Source organism: Schistocerca piceifrons, chromosome 7 (genome assembly GCF_021461385.2).
Source record: "Schistocerca piceifrons isolate TAMUIC-IGC-003096 chromosome 7, iqSchPice1.1, whole genome shotgun sequence".
NCBI classification, from domain to species: domain Eukaryota; kingdom Metazoa; phylum Arthropoda; class Insecta; order Orthoptera; family Acrididae; genus Schistocerca; species Schistocerca piceifrons.
In genome coordinates this window covers 503724768-503747515 of record NC_060144.1, presented here as the reverse complement: position 1 = coordinate 503747515, position 22748 = coordinate 503724768, and the positions used below count along the sequence as shown (strand labels likewise).

The following is a 22748-nucleotide window of genomic DNA, read 5'->3' as shown; positions in this document are numbered from 1 at the left end:
AAGATTCACACAATTATAGCTTTCAGCCATAAAGACCTTTGTCAGCAGTAGACACACATACACACATACACACTTGCTCGCACACACACTCACGCAAACACAACTTGCACACACGTCTGCAGTCTCAGAGAGCTGAAACCACACTGCGAGCAGCAGCACCAGTGCATGATGGCAGTGGCGACTGGGTGAGGATAAGCAGGAGGCTAGGGTGGGGAGGGGGAGGGATAGTATGGTGGCAATGGCGGACAGTGAAGTGCTGCAGTTTGGACGGAGGACAGGAGAGAAGGTGCGGAGGGGGGGAGGGGGTAAATATTGGAAAGGAGAGAAATAAAAAGAAATTAAAAGATTGGGTGTGGTGGTGAAATGACAGCTGTGTTAGTGCTGGAAAAGGAACAGGGAGGGGGCTGGATGGGTGAGGACAGTGACTAACGAAGGTTGAGGCCAGGAGGGTTATGGGAACGTAGGATGTTTTGCAGGGAAAGTTTCCACCTGCGCAATTCAGAAAAGCTGGTGTTGGTGGGAACCCTCCTGGCCTCAACCTTTGTTAGTCACTGTACTCACCCATCCAACCCCCTTCCTGTTCCCATTCCAGCACTACACAGCCAGCATTTCACCGCCACATTCAGTCTTTTAATTTCTCTCCTTTCCAATTCTTACCCCCTGCCCTCTCCACACCCTCTCTCCTGCCATCCGTCTAAACTTCAGCACTTCACTATCCACCACTCCCACCATACTATCCCCCCCCCCTTCTTGCCCCAGCCTCCTCCTTACCCCCACCCAGTCGCCACTGCCATCATGCACTGGTGCTGCTGCTCGCAGTGTGGTTTCAGCTCTCTGAGACTGCAGACGTGTGTGCAAGTTGCATTTACGTGTGTGTGTGTGTGTGTGTGTGTGTGTGTGTGTGTGTGTGTGTGTGTGTGTGTGTGTCTACTGCTGACAAAGGCCTTAATGGCCGAAAGCTATAATTGTGTGAACCTTTTTGCTGTGCCTATCACGACTCAGCATCTCCCTTAGCATTAACTGATTTAATTCAACTACATTCCATTTAGTATTGGAGGGCAGCGTGGAGGGTAAAAATCATAGGGGGAGACCAAGAGATGAATACACTAAGCAGATTCAGAAGGATGTAGGTTGCAGTAGGTACTGGGAGATGAAGAAGCTTGCATAGGATAGAGTAGCATGGAGAGCTGCATCAAACCAGTCTCAGGACTGAAGACCACAACAACAACATTCCATTATCCTTGTTTTGCTTTTGTTGATATTCACTTTTTGTCTTCCTTTCAAGATGCTGTCCATTCTGTTCAACTGCTCTTCCAAGTCCTTTGCTGTCTCCAACAGAATTACAATGTCATCAGCAAACAAAGTTTTTATTTCTTCTCCCAGAACTTTAATTCCTACTCCAAATTTTTCTTCGGTTTCTTTTACTGCCTGTTCAATGTACAAATGGAACAGCATCGGAGATAGACTACAACCCTCTCTCACTCCCTTCTCAAACACTGCTCCCCTTTCATGCCCCTTGACTCTTATAACTGTTGTCTGGTTTTTGTACAAGTTGTAAATAGCCTTTCACTCCCTGTAGTTTACCCCTGCTACCTCCAGAATTTCAAAGAGAGTATTCTACCCAACAATGTCAAAAGCTTTCTCTAGTTCTACAAATGCTATAAACTTATGTTTGTCTTTCCTTAACCTATCTTCTAAGTTGTAGGGTCAGTATTGCCTTGTGTGTTCCTATATTTCTCTGGAATCCAAACTGATTTTCTCCGAGGTCAGCTTCCACCAGTTTTTCCAATTATTCTGTACACAATTGGTGTAGTAACACTGTTCACGTTTACGTCGCACTTCACTTGGCGTAGACCAGGACTGTGTCCTATGCATGCCCGATGTTAACTGACTGGGCACGGCCCGTGCTGCCTGAGTTGTTCTTGTTGTTGTTGTTGTTGTTATGCCGGCAGAGGTCACCTCCGAATTCTCGCGTGCCCTCTGGTGGACGGGACTCTACTTGCGGCACCTACCGTCCGTGACGCGCCGTGCCGATGTGCGCCTCCCGCGATCTTTCCGGTGGCTACTGCAATTCGTGTTAGTATTTTTGCAACCATGGCTTATTAAACTGATAGTTCGATAATTTTCACACCTGTAGGCAACTGCTTTCTTCGGAAATGGAATTACTACAGTTTTCTTACGGTCTGAGGGTATTTCGCCTTTCTCATACATCATGCATGCCAGATGGAAGAGTTTTGTCATGGTTGGTTCTCCCAAGGTTGTGATGGAATACTGTCTACACCTGGGACATTGTTTTGACTCAGATCTTTCAGGGCCCTTTCAAATTCTTCATCTATGTCATCTTCCCTGTCTGTAATTTTGTCTTCAAGTTTGTCTCCCTTCAGTTTTCCCTTATTTCCTTAGGACTGGTTTTCTATCTGAGCTCTTGACATTCATACAGCTGCTTCTCTTTTTCCCAAAGATCTGTAGGTGGTATCTATTTTTCCCCTAATGAAATATGACTCTAAATCCTTACATTTGTCGTCTGGCCATTCCTGCTTAGCCATTTTGCACTTCCTGTCAGTCTCATTTTTTAAATGTTTGTATTTCCTTTTTCCTGCTTCATTTGCTGAACCTTAAAATTTTCTCCTTTCATCAGTTAAATTCAATATCTCTTGTGTTATCCAAGGACTTCTACTAGGCCTTGTCTTTGCACCTATTTGATCCTCTGCTGCTTTCATTATTTAATGTCTTCAAGCTACCTCTTCACCTTCTACTGTATTCCTTTCCCCCGTCAACTGTTGCCTAATGCACCCTCTGAAACTTTAAACAATCTCTGGTTCTTTCAACTTATCTAGGTCCCATCTTCTTACTTTCCTACTTTTTTCCAATTTATTCAGTTTTAATCTACAGTTCATAACCAACAAGTTGTGGTCAGAGTCCACATCTGCCCCTGGAAATGTCTTACAATTTAAAATCTTTTTCTTAAATCTCTGTCTAACAACTATATAATCAATCTGAAACCTTCCCATGTCTCTAGGTCTTTTTCATGTAAACAACCTTCTTTCATAATTCTTAAACCAAGTGTTAACGACTGGGCTAAATTCTACCAGGTGGGTTCCTCTTTCTTTCCTTTCCCACAGTCCATATTCACCTACTATTTTTCCTTCTCTATTTTTTGCTGCTACTGAATTTCAGTCCCCCATCATAATTAAATTTTCATATTCTTTAAGTAATTGAATAAATGTCATTGTACATTTCCTCATTTTCTTCATCATCTGTGGAGCTAGTTGGCATATAAACTTGTACTACTGTGGTAGGCGTGGGATTCATGTCTATCTTGGCTACGATAATGCATTCACTATGCTGTTCATAGTAGCTTACCTGTGTTCATATTTTCTTATTCATTATTAAATTCACTCCTGCATTACCCCCATTTAACTTTGTACTTATAACCCTGTATTCACCTGATCAGAAGGCTTGTTTCTCCTGCCACCACCCTTCACTAATTCCCGCTATGTGTAATTTCAACCTATCCCTTTCCCTTTTTAAATTTTCTAACCTACCTGCCTGATTAAGGGATTTAATGTTTCACGTTCTGATCTATAGAATGCCTGTTTTGTTTCTCCTTGTGACAACAATGTCTTGAGTAGTCCCTGCCTGGATATCCAAATGGGGGACTATTTTACTGAAGACGACATCATGATCATCATTATTTAACCATACAGTAGAGCTGCATGTTGTTGAGAAAAATTTCAGCTGTAGTTTCCCTTGCTTTCAGCCATTCAGAGTATCAGCACTGGAAGGCCGTTTTGACTGAGGTTACAAGACAAGACTTTTATCAGTCAATTGTCCAGACTGTTGTCCATACAACTACTGAAAAGGATGTTGTTGTCCCTCTTCAGGAACCACACATTTATCTGGCCACTCAACAAATACGCCTCCATTGTGGTTGCGTCTGGGGTATGGCTATCTGTATCACAGAGGCACGCGAGTCACCCCACTGACAGCAAGGTCCATGGTTCATAGGCAGGGGAGTACAAGTGGTACAAAATGTTTAAAAGAGGTGTTAGTTCCACAGAATACACCCCACACCCGGTCCAGATACACCATGTGGTGACGAACAAATATGAAACAGCTTTTGAAGAAAAACAGGTGTATTACTGTAAAAAATAACCACTATTCTGGAAACTAGTTTTGGCTCAGCAGGCAATACTGTGCTTGATGTTTTGCGATTCAATCAAGTGACTACAAGATGTATGTCATGTCAGTTGACAGGTGAATTGAAAGATACTTCACTGTCTGCCACCCTCACCATACTACCCCTCCCCCTCCCTGCCCCAGTCTCCTCCTTACCCCCACCCATTCGCCATTCCCATCATGCCCTGGTGTCGCTGTTTGCAGTGTGGTTTCAGTTGCCTGAGACTCTAGTCATGTGTATGAGTTGTGCGTGTGCAAGCATTCCCAATGAAGAGAATTCTTCTTACGAGGTATCCATGCACTTCTGAACAGTGGAATGCGTGCAATACACATCACAGGGATTATGTTGAAAAATGATAATCTGTAATTTCTCTGTATTACCTCATTTGCATAATAATAAATGTTAAGGTTTTCATTTGATTCAATCTCATATACAGCTTCAAAACTAGTTGTGTTGGATGTAGGTAGTTCACACTAACAAACTGGAATGTTGTGCTGCCATAAAATTCTTTGTTAAGTAGAGATTATTACCAATGGAAATACAAAGTTGGTGATTATTTAAAAGGGGTATGCACTTTTGTTGTCAAGTTTACCTCAGTGTGGCTGTATTCTCTTAATGAAAAAGACTAGTTTATTAATGTTTAGGGCATTTAAAAATGAATACAACTGATTTTTGTGTGTAAATTTGCTACTGTAAGTGAGATGGATCTCTCCCACTTAATTATAGAAACAAAACAATAATCACACTTGTGGTTAAAAACTGACACTTCCACACTAAAACAAAGAAGACAACTAAGACTGATGACCGGCATTTTTTAGTTGCAAACAGGATATTTCTTACTGATTGACTTAGAAATGGTAAAATATGAATTGGCAAGTACTGTAAAGTCTTCTGATCCAACTGGCAGGAAGAGAGAGAGAGAGAGAGAGAGAGAGAGAGAGAGAGAGAGAGAGAGAGAGAGAGCGCAGCCATTCACAGGAACATCAGGTAAGTTTACTTAAAATCTTTCCAATCTGATCCGTTACTTTCTTTATAAAAGGGAGAGAGACTGTATTCTTCCATTGTTTTTCGGACTTGTCCTTAAGCTTTTTGTTGTTTGGGTGCAGAATTCTGCTTACTTCTTTTTTTGAGTAGCCATTTTTCTCAAAAGCGTGCTTCAGATGTTTTAATTCGTCATCTAGATACTGCAGCGTGCAAATCCATCTGGCTCTGTCAACGAGACTTGTAAGCATGCTTTTGAGAAAAATGGCTACTCAAAGAAAGAAGTAAGCAGAATTCTGCACCCAAACAACAAAAAGCTTAAGGACAAGTCCGAAAAACGATGAAAGAATACAGTCTCTCTCCCTTTTATAAAGAAAGTAACGGATTAGATTGGAAAGATTTTAAGTAAACATGATATTAGACCTGTTTTTAGACCAACGAAGAAAATTTGTCATGTTCTTCGGTCTGTAATAGATAAACACGCTCCTGTATCAGCCAGTGGCATATATAAAATTCCGTGTACATGTGGTAAAGTTTATGTTGGAACAACAAAAAGAAGGGTAAATACACGGTTAAAAGAACACAGAAGTCTTTGCCAATTAGGAAAAACAGATAAATCGGCTGTAGCAGAACACGCTTTTCAGCCAGGAAATCATCAAGTGAAGTTTTCCGAAACAAAAATTTTATCTACGAAGACGAACTATTACCCACGGCTTTGTAGAGAAGCAATTGAAATATATAAACATAGGGATAATTTTAATCGGAAAGAAGCGACCATGAAACTTAGTGATATTTGGACAGTAGCGCTACAGAATTGCTAGACAGTTTTATCCGTGACGAGATTACGATCGATAGTTAAGTTTTATCTCTGACAAAGATTATCTCTGCATATCACGTGTAACTCTGGTCACGCCCACTTTCTACTACGATATATAAGTCGCTCTCAGACGTCTGACCCATCAGTCGGCAAGACTCACCGGAGGAGAAACACCCCTCTGAAGACGTTCAGCGCAGCTCTGGACGAAACGTTAGGAGCTGAAGAGTTCCATGGACCAAGACCTTACATCCCGGAAGGTTTACCAGAAGATATGTCATCTGGTCGTGAAAGCTTTCATACTATAATGACTATTTTAAACACTTTATTTTGGCTGAAAACCACAGGCCAAGAAAATATTATAGTGAAATAGCAATTCCTTTCATTCATGAGCCTTTCAATTTTATATATTCATTTATGAATTATAAGGCATGGCTATAGCAAAATATACTGTTATTCATTCATTCATTCATCCATCCATCCATCCATCCATCCATCGATCAATGGAATGACACCCTTTGTGAGCCTTGGCCTTCTGTAGAACATCATTCAATTCTTTCCTGTTTAGTGGCAAACTCCTTCAATTTTGAATTCCATTTCTCCTCGTGTCCTTTCTAACACCTTCCTCCCCCCTTAGCAGTTGTCTTTCAACCCTCCGAGTTCCTTCAGGCATTGTTGAATATCTTCTTAATCATTCTGTCTCTAGCTCGTACAGCCTGTTCATTCCAGTGTTTTAATCACAATGCAACTGACAATGTCTGGTTAGTTACATAATTCATATTTGCAGTTCCTCCTCCTGGCACCATTTAATTCCACTGGGCCAAGAATTTCTCTCAACATCTTTCTTTCAAATATGTGCAGTTGGGTTGGGTTGTTTGGGGGAAGAGACCAAACTGCGAGGTTATCGGTCTCATCGGATTAGGGAAGGAAGTTGGCCGTGCCCTTTCAGAGGAACCATCCCAGCATTTGCCTGGAGCGATTTAGGGAAATCACAGAAAACCTAAATCAGGATGGCCGGACGCGGGATTGAACCGTCGTCCTCCCGAATGCGAGTCCAGTGTTATGTGCAGTTGCTTTTCATCAAATTTCACAGGGTTTCTGCACATTATATTAGTGCTGGGCTCATCAAAACTTTGTACACCATCATAACTTGAGTTTTCCTAAAAATCAGCTTAAAAGATGTCTCTTATTGACATACAAAATTCATTTTTGGATTTCAGAGCTGACACTGTTTACAGAGTTTACTTCTGATCCAAGGTAAGTGAAACTAATAAAAATATCGAACTTCAATGAGGGTTCATTAGGATAATCTTTCTTAGTTACAAGCATTACTTAGTTTTTCGTACATTTATCTGTAAGTTCATTTTTCCAGCAGCACTTTCAAGACTTGTAAAAACTTCTTTCACTGCTCTTGGCGTTTTTTGAATTACATCAGTATCATTTGCATATGCCAGCATCTGAACTGATTTGTAATGGATAGTCCCCCTTGTATTGATGCCCAAATCTCCTATAACCTTTTCCAAGACTATATTTCAACACAACACAAGATAACAAATCTCTCTGCTTAATCCATTTTTACGGTCACAGGACTTGATAGTATATCCTGTATCTACATCTGACCCCATGCGCTCTCCATAGTAGCATTCACTCAGGCAATAAACTGTTTTTTTGTGATTACTATATACAATTTCACGAAGGTGATGAATTGTTACTGCGATTACTACATACAATTTCAGTAAGTTGATGAATGGTGATTGTGATTACTGTATCCAGTTTCACTATGGTGATGAACTGTAACTGAGATTACTATACACAGTATCACTAAGGGCATGAACTGTTATTGTGATTACCATATACAACACCTTTCTGTCAATACTATCATAGGCAGATCTGAAGTCCACAAAGTGGTGATGTGCATCAATCAAAATGGACCAATTTAACAGTTCATCAAAGCACTGAGCTTATCTTACACACATTACTTCATCATTACTCAATATTGAGCCATCTGTATTTATTGATAAATTTGTCTTGGGTGGTTCTTATTCAACTTTAGAAAAAAAGCTCTAACCTTGTACATCCCTTTCAACTGATTCATTCCTTTTATGTTCTCTCTATCTTTTTGTGAAGCCTCTTCTCTTCTCGCTATTTTATAATCTTCTACAGATTTTCAGGTATAGTTTACCTGTAGTATTCTCTTGTAGGCCTAATTTTTAACCTGGTGTTAATAGTGTGCGCTCTCCCTCAAACCAGCCACTGTATGTGGTTTGGTCTATTCGTCTTATACCTTTCTTCATACCTTTTGTAAGGGTATTCTTTAGGTTTTTTTCATATTTGTTCGATTCTCCCAATGTTGGGACAAGTGTGCCAGGTTTTTCATGAGTGAATTAGGAAAACTTTAGAGAAGCTTGGGCTCCTTGAGCTTATCAACATGAAATTGTCTTGCATGAGATCCACATACCTTTCATGCATTAGATGACTTGACTTCTGACTGTTGCCATAAGGTAGCAGCCTGAGTCAGCATTAGCACCCCCAAAGCTACTAACATCCATTAGGTTGGAGACTACATGTCAGATCCTTCTTATCCTGGGGACTTAGTGATGTGCCCTTTTTTTAAAACCTTTCTCAACTTATCCATCTCTCCTCCACAAGGAAGGATCTACTAGTTCCAAACTCTAAGATAGTGTATCACTTTTATGTGTGTCTAACCATGGTACTACACATATTTCACCACCTGAATGTACAAAATGGCCAGCTATTCTGTCTCATAATTTGAGTTTTTTTCCACTGAATTTTGCTTTGATACAATTAATGAACACATACTGATAAATTCTGGGGGAAGATGAGAAAAACTGGCAAGACAACAGAAAAGGGGGAGGGGGAGTGGGGAGAGAATAGTCTTCATACCTTTGGGAAAGAAAAAGAACAAGAAACATAACAGTTAATGTAATTTATTGTTTTTTAATTATTTTGTTCTGAAGAATCAAGTGTATCTGAAAATTCAATACCTGAGGAGTGACTTGAAGCAATGGACAATATTTTCCATGAGATTTTCTCAAATGTCTTCATTCAGGAAGTAAATTTTAGTGTGGAGTACACTGTTAAGCCTATCTGACAGTAATGTCATCAATGGAAATTTAAGCAAATTTGATTCTAAATGTGCAATTTCTGGATGAGTCATCTCCTTTCACTAGTGCACCTACATATATTATTCTCAGCTGTATTCAAAATGGTGAGGGGGCCTCCTCACAACCTCGTGCCCCATTTCTGTTACTAAACTGTCAATTTCAAATTGACTGTATAAGCACTTGTGGTGCCAGAATTTCTTAACACCTCTACTTTCATATAGCAATCCACAAATGAAATAATTTTCTCTTTTGTCAACTGCACAATTCCTCCACTTTGTGTGTCTGGATTGCGAATTTTCTCTTCTGATTTTAATGACAACTGAAGTTATCCATGAGGATCACAACACTTTCGTCTAAACCACACAATAAATCTAAGAAACATTGTTTGAATACATTACTGTTCATCTCTTTTATGATAATCACTTGTTGTAATTAATAGCTTTGCACTTCTGACAAAGTCAAAGCCACTTGACCCTACATGTTAGACAGTAAGTTCATTTTCCAAGCTACGACATCATCGCGAAAAAACACTGACCCGTATAGGTAATACGTTTCCTTTAATTTACGTCTATGGTCACAAACTTTTTGTTAACAGATTACTGGTTTCGGTCTTCAATGACCATCATCAGATCTGTTAACAAAAAGTTTGTGGCCACAGACGTAAATAAAGGAAACTTAAGTTTCTTTCCTCTGCTAACCAATTTTTCAAATTACTCTTGCCCACTGAGTGAGCCAAGCTCATTAACATGAATAATATGGTGCTGATCACTTTATTTCCTGATGTCACGCATTTTTCTCAGAAAAGTTGCCCTTACTGTTACAATATTGGATTTCATCAGCAGAATGTGTGTACCATCATTACCTCTTCTGTACTTGAACCCCCATATATTTCAGAATTCTTTCAATTGAATGGCAGCCCCTCAAACACAACTCGTGTCATATAAAGTATCTGCTGCCTTTTGCCTTATGAGAGGACTGGCATGATCATTTCTTCTGTCAATATTTTTCTTCAGAAAGACCACTGGATCACAGGTTCCCATTCTCTTCTGGGGTCTTTAAGGACACAAAGAAATTCTGACATCTTGTGTATGACTATTTCTCTCAGTGTGTCTTGTTCCATATAGTAAATGATCAGCAGCAACAAAGTTGCCAAGTCGAGTCATCAACAACATGACTCAAGCACAGTGTTGCCACACTGACAGAGTGAGTGCGTGTGTGTGTGTGTGTGTGTGTGTGTGTGTGTGTGTGTGTGTGTGTGTGTGTGTGTGTGTTCTTATGATGATACCTGGATGGTAGCTGTGGCAAAAATGACATATCGGCAACTGTGTTCATTTCAAATAATGGACCAAGCCAGATCAGGTCACAGATAAAAATGGCAGTTTAAAATGGAGGGTGATGGGTGGGAGGATTGGAGATTTAAACATCGACACATCGAACACAGGCGGATTCTGCAACACATATTTGAACATTATGTACAGCTATAGAATATCACCGTTGACTAATTAATACAGCCACAAGGGTAACTAAGCACTCAGCATCAATCACTGACCTTATACTAAATGACTTGGAGAAAGAAAATTGTGATATGGTTGTAGGTAGCCCGGGCCTTTCAGATCATTCCACTCAGCTGTTAAAATTAAAAATAGCTGTACAAAACCAAACTAAAATACTCAGCTATAGAAGGGTCTTCTCTTTAACAGCAAAAAGGTCTCAAAATGACAAAATTATGGAAAAGACAGAAAATAAAAGCATCCCAGAATGTCACCAAACTGGAGACAAAACAGGTAAACATACAATTACAGCGCACTGATACCACAATACATGATTTTAAAAAATGCAGGCTTTGCAAATCAATATTTTAGCAACACAGGTACCAAGCTACAATACAAATTTCACAAATTACAACCTGTACAAACACTGAACTATGTTCGAAACACAATGATGTTACAGCCCTCCTTTTCAGAAGAAATAAGTAATGTTGTTTGGAACCTAAAAAATAAAACCTCAGCAAGTATACATTAAGTACCTGTGTGCTTCCTGAAGGACTGCACAGAAAGTATCACGGACCCTTTAGCGCACATAATAAACGAATCATTTACCACACGTTGCTTCCCAGAGGCACTGAAGCACGCGAAGGTTCTACCACTAAATAAGAAAGAAGACCCCAAAAATATACAAAATTATAGGCCCATCTCTTTCTTGTTATCATTTTCAAAAGTAATGGAAACCATAATGAAAGTTGGACTCATGGGGTACCTAACAAAGTACAGTTTTCTGTGTAAAGAACAGTTTGGTTTCAAGCCTAGTAAAAGCACACATTCAGCTACAGTTCATTTTACAAATGTTTTTCTGGAAGCACTAGATACAGGAGAGCATATAACAGGCATCTTCCTTGAATTCAGCAAAGCCTTTGATACAGCAGACCACACAATTCTGTTAAATAAACTGAAAACTGTGGGTAGCAAACAAGTGGTTTTGTTCATACCTTGAAAGAGTGCAACAGGTAGAGATCTCTCAGACAAACTCCAATCATACCATTAAATACCTTTCTGACTCAGGATACGTTAATATAATGGAGTCTCCCAAAGAAGCATGCTTGGCCCAATACTCTTATATGATTTGCCCCAGCATCCCAAACAAGGTGAAACAGAATTGTTTGCTGATGACAGTAACATTCTAATCAGTGAAAGATCACCAAGTGTAAAAGGACAAAGCTGAAGAAAGACTCATGCATGTATGCACATGGGTAGACAACAAGAAATTAACTTTAAATGTAAAAAAACCAGTTGCATTAGTTTCCACATAAGCAGGAAACCCAAAAGTAACTCTTTAAAAGTGAAAGATGAGCTCATAGAATGTGTATCACAAACAAAATTTCTTGGGGGTTGCATCTTGACACACAACTAAAATTGACTGAGCATGCTACTGCCTTCAGGAAACAAATAGCTACAGCAACTTTGTAATGAGAACAACAAATTCTGTGTGTAGTAGATCTTGAACCAGAACAAAATATTTTGCATATATTCATTCTGTGATGAGTTATGGGATAATGTTCTGGGGAACAAATGAACAGAACAGAAAAACAATCTTTAAGCTACAAAAAAGTGCTGAACGAATTATGACAAAAAGTAGATAGAGAACACAGTGGACTGAGTTGCTTAAACCTACAAAAAACTTGACTGTTGCATATGAGTACAGTGTGCAAACAGTGATCCACATTAAAAAGGATGATGATCAGTACCGAATGAGAAGGTCTCTACATGAACACGGAACCAGATCCAGCCACCACTTATACCTCAATAGAAAAACAAAACAAAAACCCACAATAGAGGGCTATATAATGAAATTGAACTATATAATACCACACTCACAAGAATCATCTCATTTTTTGGGTCTGTGGAACGAAAACTGAATTTAATCTACCACAAGAGATCAAAGACAAAAGTGAAAGACATGTCTTCAGGTATGTGCAAAAAAATTATCTGTTAGAAAAGTGTTTTATACTGTAGAGGATTACCTAAAATTATGTGTAAGTTTTGTTGAGAATTGTGCTAATGAGCAATTACTGCAATTAAGAAGCATTTTACAATATGTCCAACAGAACAGTGAAGTGTCCAAATGGGTAACTCAGTAAGACAGGAAATGTATGTATCTATTTATGTATATAATTGTGTATGGTTATGTATCTCTACATCTACATTTATTGTATTTACATGTTGACAACATCCATACATTTTACAATGTCTATGGAAGGATAAATAAAAAAAAAATTCTTGCCTCCCAACTGCCAGTTTTACTTCTTCCCAGTACAATTAATTTGCTAGAGGACAGTTTATTAAGTTGCTCCATACCTTTCATGGCAGCACGTCCCAGTTTACTCACAGTAAGTTCAGTCTCTGAGTGTAATGTGACCCGGGATTTCCTTTTGCTGGAAGACACACTGCATGCAGTGGGCATGCTTACTGACAGCACATTGCTTTCATTTACCACTGCTGGTGAACTCACAATAGCTACTGCCCCAGTCCGAACAAGATGAGAAACAGCAGCATCTGTTAGCTGCAGCACATCAACTTCAAGTCTTTTTTCTTGAACTGAAAGGAGAGTGGTCCGTGCGAGATCATGCAGACGAGCACGTGTTGTTGCCAACCCTAGACCAATTGCACTGAGCATTAGTGTCTGGAGACCGACATTATCTGGCTTGTGTAGAGTGCTGCAAGCGTCATCAACTGGAGACTGAATTAAGCTGTTAACCTGAAAAGTAGTTTGAGTATTTGCATTAGCTGAATAATAGGTTTTCCAAATGTGAATATTGCACAATCTTTAAGAACTTTTTTTGCACTAGTGGTATTAACATATTTAGTGTAGCAACACTGAAATAAAATGGTTATTTTCCCTCATCCTGAACACCACCTTCTGGTTTTCACCACTGTATGATATTCAATGGGTATAAATTCTTAACTAAACCATTTTGATGTAAACCACTGCAATCTTAACCCGGAATTTCTTTGATGGCAAACTGCTCAGATTCTGGAGAAAGTTGAAAATACTGAATTTAAAACACATGAGAGAGGAGAAATGATCAAATGTAACATAACACAAAATTTAACTCTTACATTCCTTTGGTCAAACACAATAATCTGAGTGCATGGGAGATTAGACACTGGGACGGTCATAAATTTGGGCTGCTCTTGGAAGCATGCTTGGATAGCAGAAGTGTTTAAAGTAACTGCTATCAACAAGTGGGAAATCCAAGTTCGAGACCAGGTCTGGCTCAAATTTTCATTAGTTCCAAAATATTCTACTGCAGAACCATAACTACAATCTGAGAGTTCATTCCATAAATTATTCATTCATTCCATTTTCTTCAACACACCTAAGAACTTAGTATGGAATAAATTAAAGCTCCTTGAAAGCTGAATCACAACACCAAAATCCAGGAAAATGACTAAGTAGCCAAAGCTGTGACTTCCTGTTAGATACTTTCCAATAGAGTTCTTTTGTCCAAACAATAAAAGGTATGCTGACAGAAATTACTTGGTCCTCAATTGTTCAGTGCTCAGGATCAAGATCAGCCCCTCATCCTTTGAGCAACTTCTTGTGTATAATTCTACCTGTTCTTTGGTTTTAAACCTGAAATCTCATTGATCCCTTTCAGTTCTATCTTTCACACTTGTCAGAAGACTTCCTTTCTACAATTTATTGATAGGTTCAGTAGAAAGAACTTAAATTCCAAATGAACGTGAGTGACAATTTCAACAGTGTGGCAAACTTAGATTCAAATCTGGATACTTGCATTTTATAGATTTTGCACTGTTGGTTATACTACCTGAGATACCTTATTGGCTGACTTGAAGTCTCAACTTGCCACTCGTTTCTGCTTTGTCTTTCAAATCAAATAAAATCTCTGTGGAGTTTGGAAGATACAAAGGGGCTTCAGTGACATACTGGTGCCTTCAGTTGTTCCACGAAGCACCCAAGGACTGTGTAATTGAATAATAAACTGCTTGCATGAAGTAAGTATGGGACACCGAGTTTCAGATCGGAAACAGTTTTCATTTTTCACATGTGTTCATCTAAGATTACATTTTGCTAATGTGTAAAATTTGTCATAGAAATATCTTGAAATGTTGGTGCAATTACTGGTTACTACTATTTTTTTTAAAAAAATTGACATCCTTAAATGTTTGAACTTTTAACATTGTAACGTCACTGTATTTGTTTCATTTATTAAATAAAATAAAATAATTCTACAAACCATATGAACTTCTGAAGGTTTGCAAATTAGAATGCTTTCACCAGAGGCTCCAAAACCAGCACGACCAGCCCTACCAATCATTTGCTTGTATCGGCTGGGACTTAGAAATTTTTGTCCAACATATGGAGAACGTAGGATAACTCTTTTTGCAGGAAGATTCACACCGGCTGCCAATGTTGAAGTGCAAAAGAGGCAACACAGTGTGCCAACAAGGAAAGCCTCTTCTAAAAGCCTACGTTCATCGACTGTAAGACCTGAAATTTTTTCAACATACCCTGTGGAGCTTTCGTATTAGCCAAGTAGTCTTATAATGGACAAATATATTAGGGAAGTGGTACCTGAGTGGTGATATCCCATTCCATAAGGCAATGTCTTCTGCAGTACAGGACAAAGACTACCATTCAATTCAGATATAAGAGTTCTTATCAGGGCTTGTTTCTCCTGTTTCCTGTGGTCCAAGATCTCTCTGCAATAGAAGAAAGATGAACACAGACACCAGCCAAAAAGAAAATACTTGATTTTGTATAAGATAATATATATTTTGTTTCAAGTTACCTTGGCAAATTCTTAGACACAAGCAATGCAACATTTTCACAATTTTTCTTTGTGGCACAAAACACTAGGCAAGAATCATGTGGTATTACTTCACACACTAATCGAGCAATATGGTCTTGGTCTCCATTGCATGATGGGGGCTGAAACATTCTTTTATTAGATACAAAATCATAACAATAATAAAAAGGTAGCAGACATTCTCCTTGCTTACTGGCATATCCATGGTCCTAACAAGAGAGAGCATTTCTTCAGAACCTTTCAATTTCGAATTGACCTCAAAAATATTTCTTTCGCATTTCACATATTCCTTCAGTTCCACAGGACGAAAATTGCGTGAGTAAATTTCAGCATTTAGGAATGTAGCAACTTCCTGAATGTTGCCAATGGTTGCACTCATTCCGACTATTTGGACATGCCCTAAAAATTAAAACACACACACTATGACAACAGTTTTTAAGAAATAATTATATGTACATGTTTCAAAAGTGTGCTTCAGTGGATATCAAGATGAATATCACACTGTAAATCTGAAGGCCAGAATTAAATCCCCAGTTGGTTAAAATAGCTTTTCACTTATTTAATATGACTTCCAGTTCCACCAACATTCTGTGAAAATGAAAAATTCAACATTGCAAGAAAGCAGTGTTTAGTCCATAAAAGAAAATTTACTTATATTGCTGGCAATTAAAATTGCACAACATGAAGCTTGTATGCAACAAATGTCAAATTTGCATATAGTGTACTACATGCTTGCATAAGCAAATAATTAGCATTTCAGAACCACACAAAGTAGGTGGAAATAGTGCCATCTACATTCTGTATATCTTACTCATTCAGAAACAGCATTTGAATGTTGACTAATTGTGAGAAGATGGTGTGATGCCTCATGTCAGAGGAGGAAGGTCTACAAGCATGTGTCAGATTTGACAGCAACAGGGTCATGGACTATCAAGACAGTGGTTTATTGTTCCACGACAGTGCTTCTCACATTGGTCAATTACAATTGCTATGTGAATATTGAATGAAGGGTTAGAGGAGCGTGAAACTCCATGCCATGCAGGGACTCAACGGCCTCAAGTCCAAAGGGACAGACATTTTGTTCACTCAGATGTGAAGGACCATACAGCCATGTTACATACCTTATGTTATGAAACGGGCTTGTTTACAGAAAGACAGGTACTCAGACGGTGTAATGACTTCTTGAGCACCACGGACTGCCAACATTTCGGTTATTGTTGTGGCGGCAAAGAAAGACATGCCAATAGCGATGCACGCAATGATGACACTGGAACAGGAGTGGGTCATGCTGTTATTTCAAATGAGTCCCCATTCTGCATACAGCATCATAATGCACATATCCATGTGTGGAGGCTCCAAGGAGAACAAACAAAATCAGACCACATTTGGCATCATTATAGGGTCAGCATCTGGCACGATCATATGATATGGGATACCCAAGTGGTTTAAAATAATAAGAAAATGTAAGTCTGTATGTTACTCATGCTGTTCTGCCATATGACATATGTGAGAAAAGTAATGAGGCTGACAACACAGCAAGTGACCTGGTAAACCTGTGTTATTATACTTGTGTGGACCAGTGTAATCATCCCTTCCAGATGCTCAGTCCAAGTTTCAGCTCTGTAGTGCCATCACGTGATTTTTCAGAGCACCATCAGCAAAGTTGTGTTTTTGTTGTGTGTTACAAAAATGGAACAGCAGAATTTAGAACATTGTTACACAATCAATTTTTGTGTTAAACTTGGGGAATCCATGAGTATGACCCCTGAAAAGTTGAAACAAGGCTATGGGGAACATTCCTTATCAAGAACACAAGTTTTTCACTGACACACATCATTTCTGGAAGGATGAGAACACGCTGAAGATGAACCTAGCTCAGGGAGATCTTCAGACTGAGTAAGCTTGTATCTTACCAGAGAGAATTAGTCACAAGCTCAAACAGCTAGCAAAGGAGGCCTTTTTCAGAGGGTGCCCAGTGTTAAATGTTTCCTTATATGGAAACTGTACACTTTCTGCTTCACTCAATGCTTAAAATTCCTTCCAAACTACTGAGAGGTTAAAATTAAACTTTCGCTACTTGAGCCAGTGTAGACAGAAAAGTATTTACCGTATGGGTACCCAACTTTATAGGGAAGGATATTCAGGCTGTGTGCTGCAAGATTTGTGTTGTTACTAGAGTTACTGTCATTAAGTGTCATTAGGCATCGATACTGGTACAGCAACATACTGTTGAAACTTAAGCATCAGTGCATATTACAGTTGCAGACAATCTACATGAGCCTGCAAAAGGTGAGCAGGGCTTTAATCATAAAGCTGTTTGAGCAATTCAACAACAATAGTGCTGCTCCTCTTTGAGAGTATCAAAGCATTACAGGAATACAGAGAGGTGCTCTTTCTGCACCAAGGTTGAAGAATGATTCAGAATTTCGAATTAACTGTCAATTTGGGAATTGCTCCTGGGAGAAGCCGATGGCCAATAGTGTCCCAAAATGTTGAAGAAGTTACTGTTGGCATAGCGGGGAATGTTGGACACAATGTGCAAGTTTCAAGCAGTGCAAGAGCTGTGCCATGACAGATGAACATTCCATGGTCCACCATTCAAAAAGTGCTGCAAACAACAGCGAAATGGTATTCATACAAACTTTACATTACTCATCAGATCAGATAGTCATCACATTGAGCAACGTTTGTAACCTGGAATGTAAGCATGAAAGGCAGTTAAAAATGCTACCCTCTCAGGTGAACCTTAAAATGTTTCTCTTTAAATGGTTTATTTGTTATTTCTCTTCCACATGTCCTTACAAATGTTCCCACAAAGTTTCACTGTCCTACGCTCACTCATTTTTCATGGGGGCCCACTCAAGCAGTGAAAGTTTAATTGTAACCAGCCTGTAGTTACTTCTTAATTAGTCATGACACAGCTCAGTAGAAATTGATGAAGTCATTGGACAAGAGACTGAGAGGTGATTATGGTGGTTAGATGCAATATAACCTTTAAAGTTCTGGAAAATCTGCCTGATAGCCAAGCAAGGAGGGTGCCTGCAGGAAAGCCGATGGCCAATTCCAGCAAGCGCTATAAGTGTAAAGACTGGAAATTGTAACATATTATACGTTTGACCCTCGATTTAATCATTTATTCCACCATATTATGAGAAAAATATCTCACATACATAATCAAGACCGTTCATGATTACAAGATTTGCCAGCAAAATAAAAGTTATTTTACTATTGTGTAAGCCATAAGGTAGAACAAATACATCAAAATGGTATAAAAAACACATTGTGTAAACTACCTTCATTTCATTTTCTTTACATTTTGTTACAGCATCAATACAACATAAATTTCAATATACAGTACAGTTCCAAATACCTACTAGCACAGAAACGAAGCTTTGTGAGGAGGATTTCCAGAGTTGCTGACCGTGAACTGTCTGTGTCTCCAATTAAATGCAATTCATCAACCACTACAAGCCCTATTTCTTCCATTCGCTTTGTCTCAAGTAGGCTGTTGACAATGCCAAGTGCTTTTTCCATTGTTGCTATGTATACAGAATGCCTCTTTCTTCTCTTTGTTGGAGGATATTGTCCCTTACCAGCTGCATACTCTTCTAGCATGAAGTCCAGGTCAACAGCAAAAGGGGCCATAGAGCGTACCTTTACTTGAAAGAAAGAATTTAATAGCAGAAAAAAGAACAAAAATTTCTACGTTTCTACACATTGCAACACAGCCGAGAATTACATTTTCCATAAGAAACTTCCTTACCTTCTCTTGAACAATTGAGACATATGGTAAAACAAATATAGCATTTCTCCTGTGGCACAGTATTTCCCGAAAGATTAAAATCTCAGCAACTAAAGTTTTCCCTCCACTTGTAGGAAGTGCATAAACCAAATTCTTCCTGTCATTCAAAGCTTTTAAGTTCAAGCACTCTTCCTGCCATTCTGAAAATGAGCATACAATCCAATTTCTTAACAATACAAACAATACACAAACCAACTCCTACAAAGGGACACTGACTAACTGATATGCATTTTTTGTGTTCTTAACACCTATTAAAGATAAAAGATGATGATGATGATATGCAATCATCATTCTTATTAAGACATTACAAAGTTCCATATGGCAATAATTAATGAACAAATGAAGAGTCAAATAGATAGTAACTGGATAGTATTCCTGACATGTAAACTGGTCAAAAGGAACACTAGTTCTTAGATAGATCTGCATGCTTTTGCTGGTCAATGTACACATCAGGTACACTATCTAACCACATCCTAAACAACATTTCACTTATATATGCATTCCGTAACATGAACTTAATATTATAACAGAAAATCAATAATTGTTGTTATTACATCTTGACTACAAATTTACATTCATTAAGAACAATGAGCAGAACAAAACCAAAGAGAAGAAAACATCATTTATTCAAGATGCGAAGATGCAAGCCAAATACATCTATCTAGCCTGAAATTTCAATTTTTAGTGGAGTGTTCACCAGAATTAACTTATCTTATACAAAAGTGTCATATGCTGAATTGAGACTCTAATCTGTATCTTTAGCTTTGCCCTCATAAAATGAAGATGTGTGTTTGTGTCCTTGTTTGATACTTCTTCAATCTGTTAGGCAGATTAATTCTTGTATGAAGTTGGAATCAAAAGGCACTTATGATTTATCATTTAGCTACCATTAGAACAGAAAACCAATTTATACTGTAAAAGTACATGTGATTACAGTGCACAGCAATTTGTAACATATCTTTAACAGTTAACTGGCAAGTCAAGCTGAAATGGAACTGCAGAAGAATCATAAGAGATGAAGCAGTCAAGACAATGGATGTTACAATAATTCCGAATAAATTACTTAGCGTAGTTTATAGACAGCCAGATTAATGTTCGCATTTGTGAAAGAAAGTAACTTTAAATCAGCTGCAAAGTGTACACTGACTTCGATTAAAAATGAAAACTATGCACATATGTGCAGATTTAAGTTCCAGTCTAAAATAGTTTAATTTATCACAAAAGTTTACAATGTCAAATCCATGCTGTTAAAGGGAGTTTATCCAAATGAGATGGTAGAAACCACACAATATTTTGGTGCCTTCATGTGCTTCCTTCATCAGCTGACATGGCAGACAGAGGGGCATATTGTATCTGTATGTATGATGATACATATCTTCCCCAATTTCACCCCTGTCCTAACAACACTGTTTGTAGTTTGCTATCACATCAACTATAATGTTATCACGGAGAAAAAATGCCTCAAATTCAATATCAAAGATGAAAGCAATCACTGGGTCATGATGAGATCCTTGGTTTATGTCCCTGTACCAACAGCTCATGGCTGTTTCTTGCTCTGTAACAGCACAGTTTCACCTGAAACTGGGCTTTGACAAAGCCTAAGGCCTGTTTCGGTTTAATACTCAACTGTAATCTGTCGTGTTGGTTTATTTAAATGTCTGCAATGCAAATTTCTATAAATTCCTTTGTGATGCTTTCAGTAACTTGTTTCCAGGGTAAGGTGTTGTGGAGGAGACAACCCTAGTCTACCTATACCATCTGCAAGCCACTTTGTGCAGTGTGGTGAAGGGTACTTCCAGTACCATTATCATTTTCCCCTTTCCCTGTTCCCTATGTGTATGGTACATGAAAAGATTGATTGTTCCGAAGCTTCCAAATAAGCTGTAATTTCTACGATTTTTTCAATGTGGTTATTTTACCAGATGTGTGTGGGATAAAGTAATCTGTTGCCCAACTCTTCTTGGAAAATACTGTCTCAGAATTTTAACAGTAAACCTCTTCATAATGGAGAATGCTTCTGCTGTAGCATCTAGCACCGGATTTTGTTCAGCATCTATGCAATGCTCTCATGCTTGAGTTGACAAGAGACTGATGACCTCTGACATACATGGAATGATGTACCTTTATCTTTCATTTGTTTGACTTTATGCACAGCCAGGTTAAAGTTATTGTTGCTGCCAGAGCTAGCAGCTCGGTATATAATAACCTACAAATTTAATTGTGTGTTCTTCCTATTATAATGTATATACACAGATAAGTGAAATTTTGTAATCTGATATCCTTCCTGGAGTTACAGTTTTAACAGCCAACCAGGTATGCTGAAGCGCAATTTTTACTAAGACCTAGTGGACAAATTGATATATTTTCCGACACAACCAAGTCATATTTAATGTTTATAGCTGTATAATGATGACACCGACTATTCTTTATTTAAATGGAAGTATTTACTTTTTCCTGTGGTATTGGAAAGGGCCTTTGGAGACGACTTCAATAATGTAACACGAGTGGAATTTGATCGGTAGCTAATGTGATAACAGTGCTGCGCAGTATCAAATAGAACACCTAATTCACATATGATTCATCTGCATAGCTGTGAACTTTAAGACCAACAGTCTTTGTTCTGCTGTTGTGGCAATCTCACAAGTTGCTAGTGAAGCTATGTACACTTTTACAAGCCTATAGCACTCCGTCTTCAGGCCACAAGTGGCCCATCGGGACCATCCAACCGCCGTGTCATCCTCAGCGGAGGATGCAGATAGGAGGGGCGTGTGGTCAGCACACCACCCTCCCGGTCTTTATGATGGTTTTCTTTGACCAGAGCCACTACTATTCAGTCGAGTAGCTCCTCAATTGGCATCACTCGGCTGACAGCACCTCGAAAAATGGTAACAGTGCATGGCAGCCCTGATGATCACCCATCCAAGCACCGGCCACACCCGATAGCGCTTAACTTCGGTGATCTGACGGGAACTGGTGTATCCACTGCGGCAAGGCCGTTGCCTCTTTACATCAGAACAACAATGCAGTTGCAAGCTTAGATATATCAAAGGAATTTATATTGTGGAGGCAAAAAAGGCATATGATGAGACAAACGCAACCAACATTTTACAACTGTAACACACACCACACCTCACTACAAGACAGCTTGAATGTGTTAGTGGTATCACGATTCTTTCCACATTTCATTCCAACACCTTCACGGGAATGACTTTTGAAACTGGTAAGAGAACTCAAAATGGCATCTGTGAAAACTGAAAAATGACATGAATGCTTCTATGCAATATTTTGTATTGTTTACAAGCCATGGGCAATATGCACTACTCAACAGTTGAGAATGAGGCCTACAAGGAAACACCAACGACTTTCAGTGACACGAAATGCTGAACAATATGAGCCTGTGCTGCAGCGATTCCAGATAAAACTGAACAAGCAGTATTGTCCATCTGAAATCGTGTATAATGCTCAAGAGCTACATTATGAGCTCTAGCTACAACGGTTACAATGATCAATACACGAAG

General features: G+C 38.8%; 1 protein-coding gene across 2 annotated transcripts in view; it reads right to left on the bottom strand.

Annotated features, from left to right (window-relative positions):
- LOC124805097 (helicase POLQ-like) overlaps nucleotides 1-22748 on the bottom strand; it is a 105337-nt gene that overhangs the window by 66403 nt on the left and 16186 nt on the right. Inside the window, exons 2-8 of one of the 2 annotated variants that reach the window (XM_047265539.1) lie at nucleotides 19192-19370; nucleotides 18803-19082; nucleotides 15622-15827; nucleotides 15411-15550; nucleotides 15194-15321; nucleotides 14856-15109; nucleotides 12952-13351 (exon numbers count right to left, since the gene is read on the bottom strand). In XM_047265539.1, the coding sequence (XP_047121495.1) occupies nucleotides 12952-13351; nucleotides 14856-15109; nucleotides 15194-15321; nucleotides 15411-15550; nucleotides 15622-15827; nucleotides 18803-19082; nucleotides 19192-19370 (1587 nt within the window). Of the gene's footprint in view, nucleotides 1-12951; nucleotides 13352-14855; nucleotides 15110-15193; nucleotides 15322-15410; nucleotides 15551-15621; nucleotides 15828-18802; nucleotides 19088-19191; nucleotides 19371-22748 lie in introns of those variants that run through there. The other variant, XM_047265540.1, reaches the window with a different exon arrangement.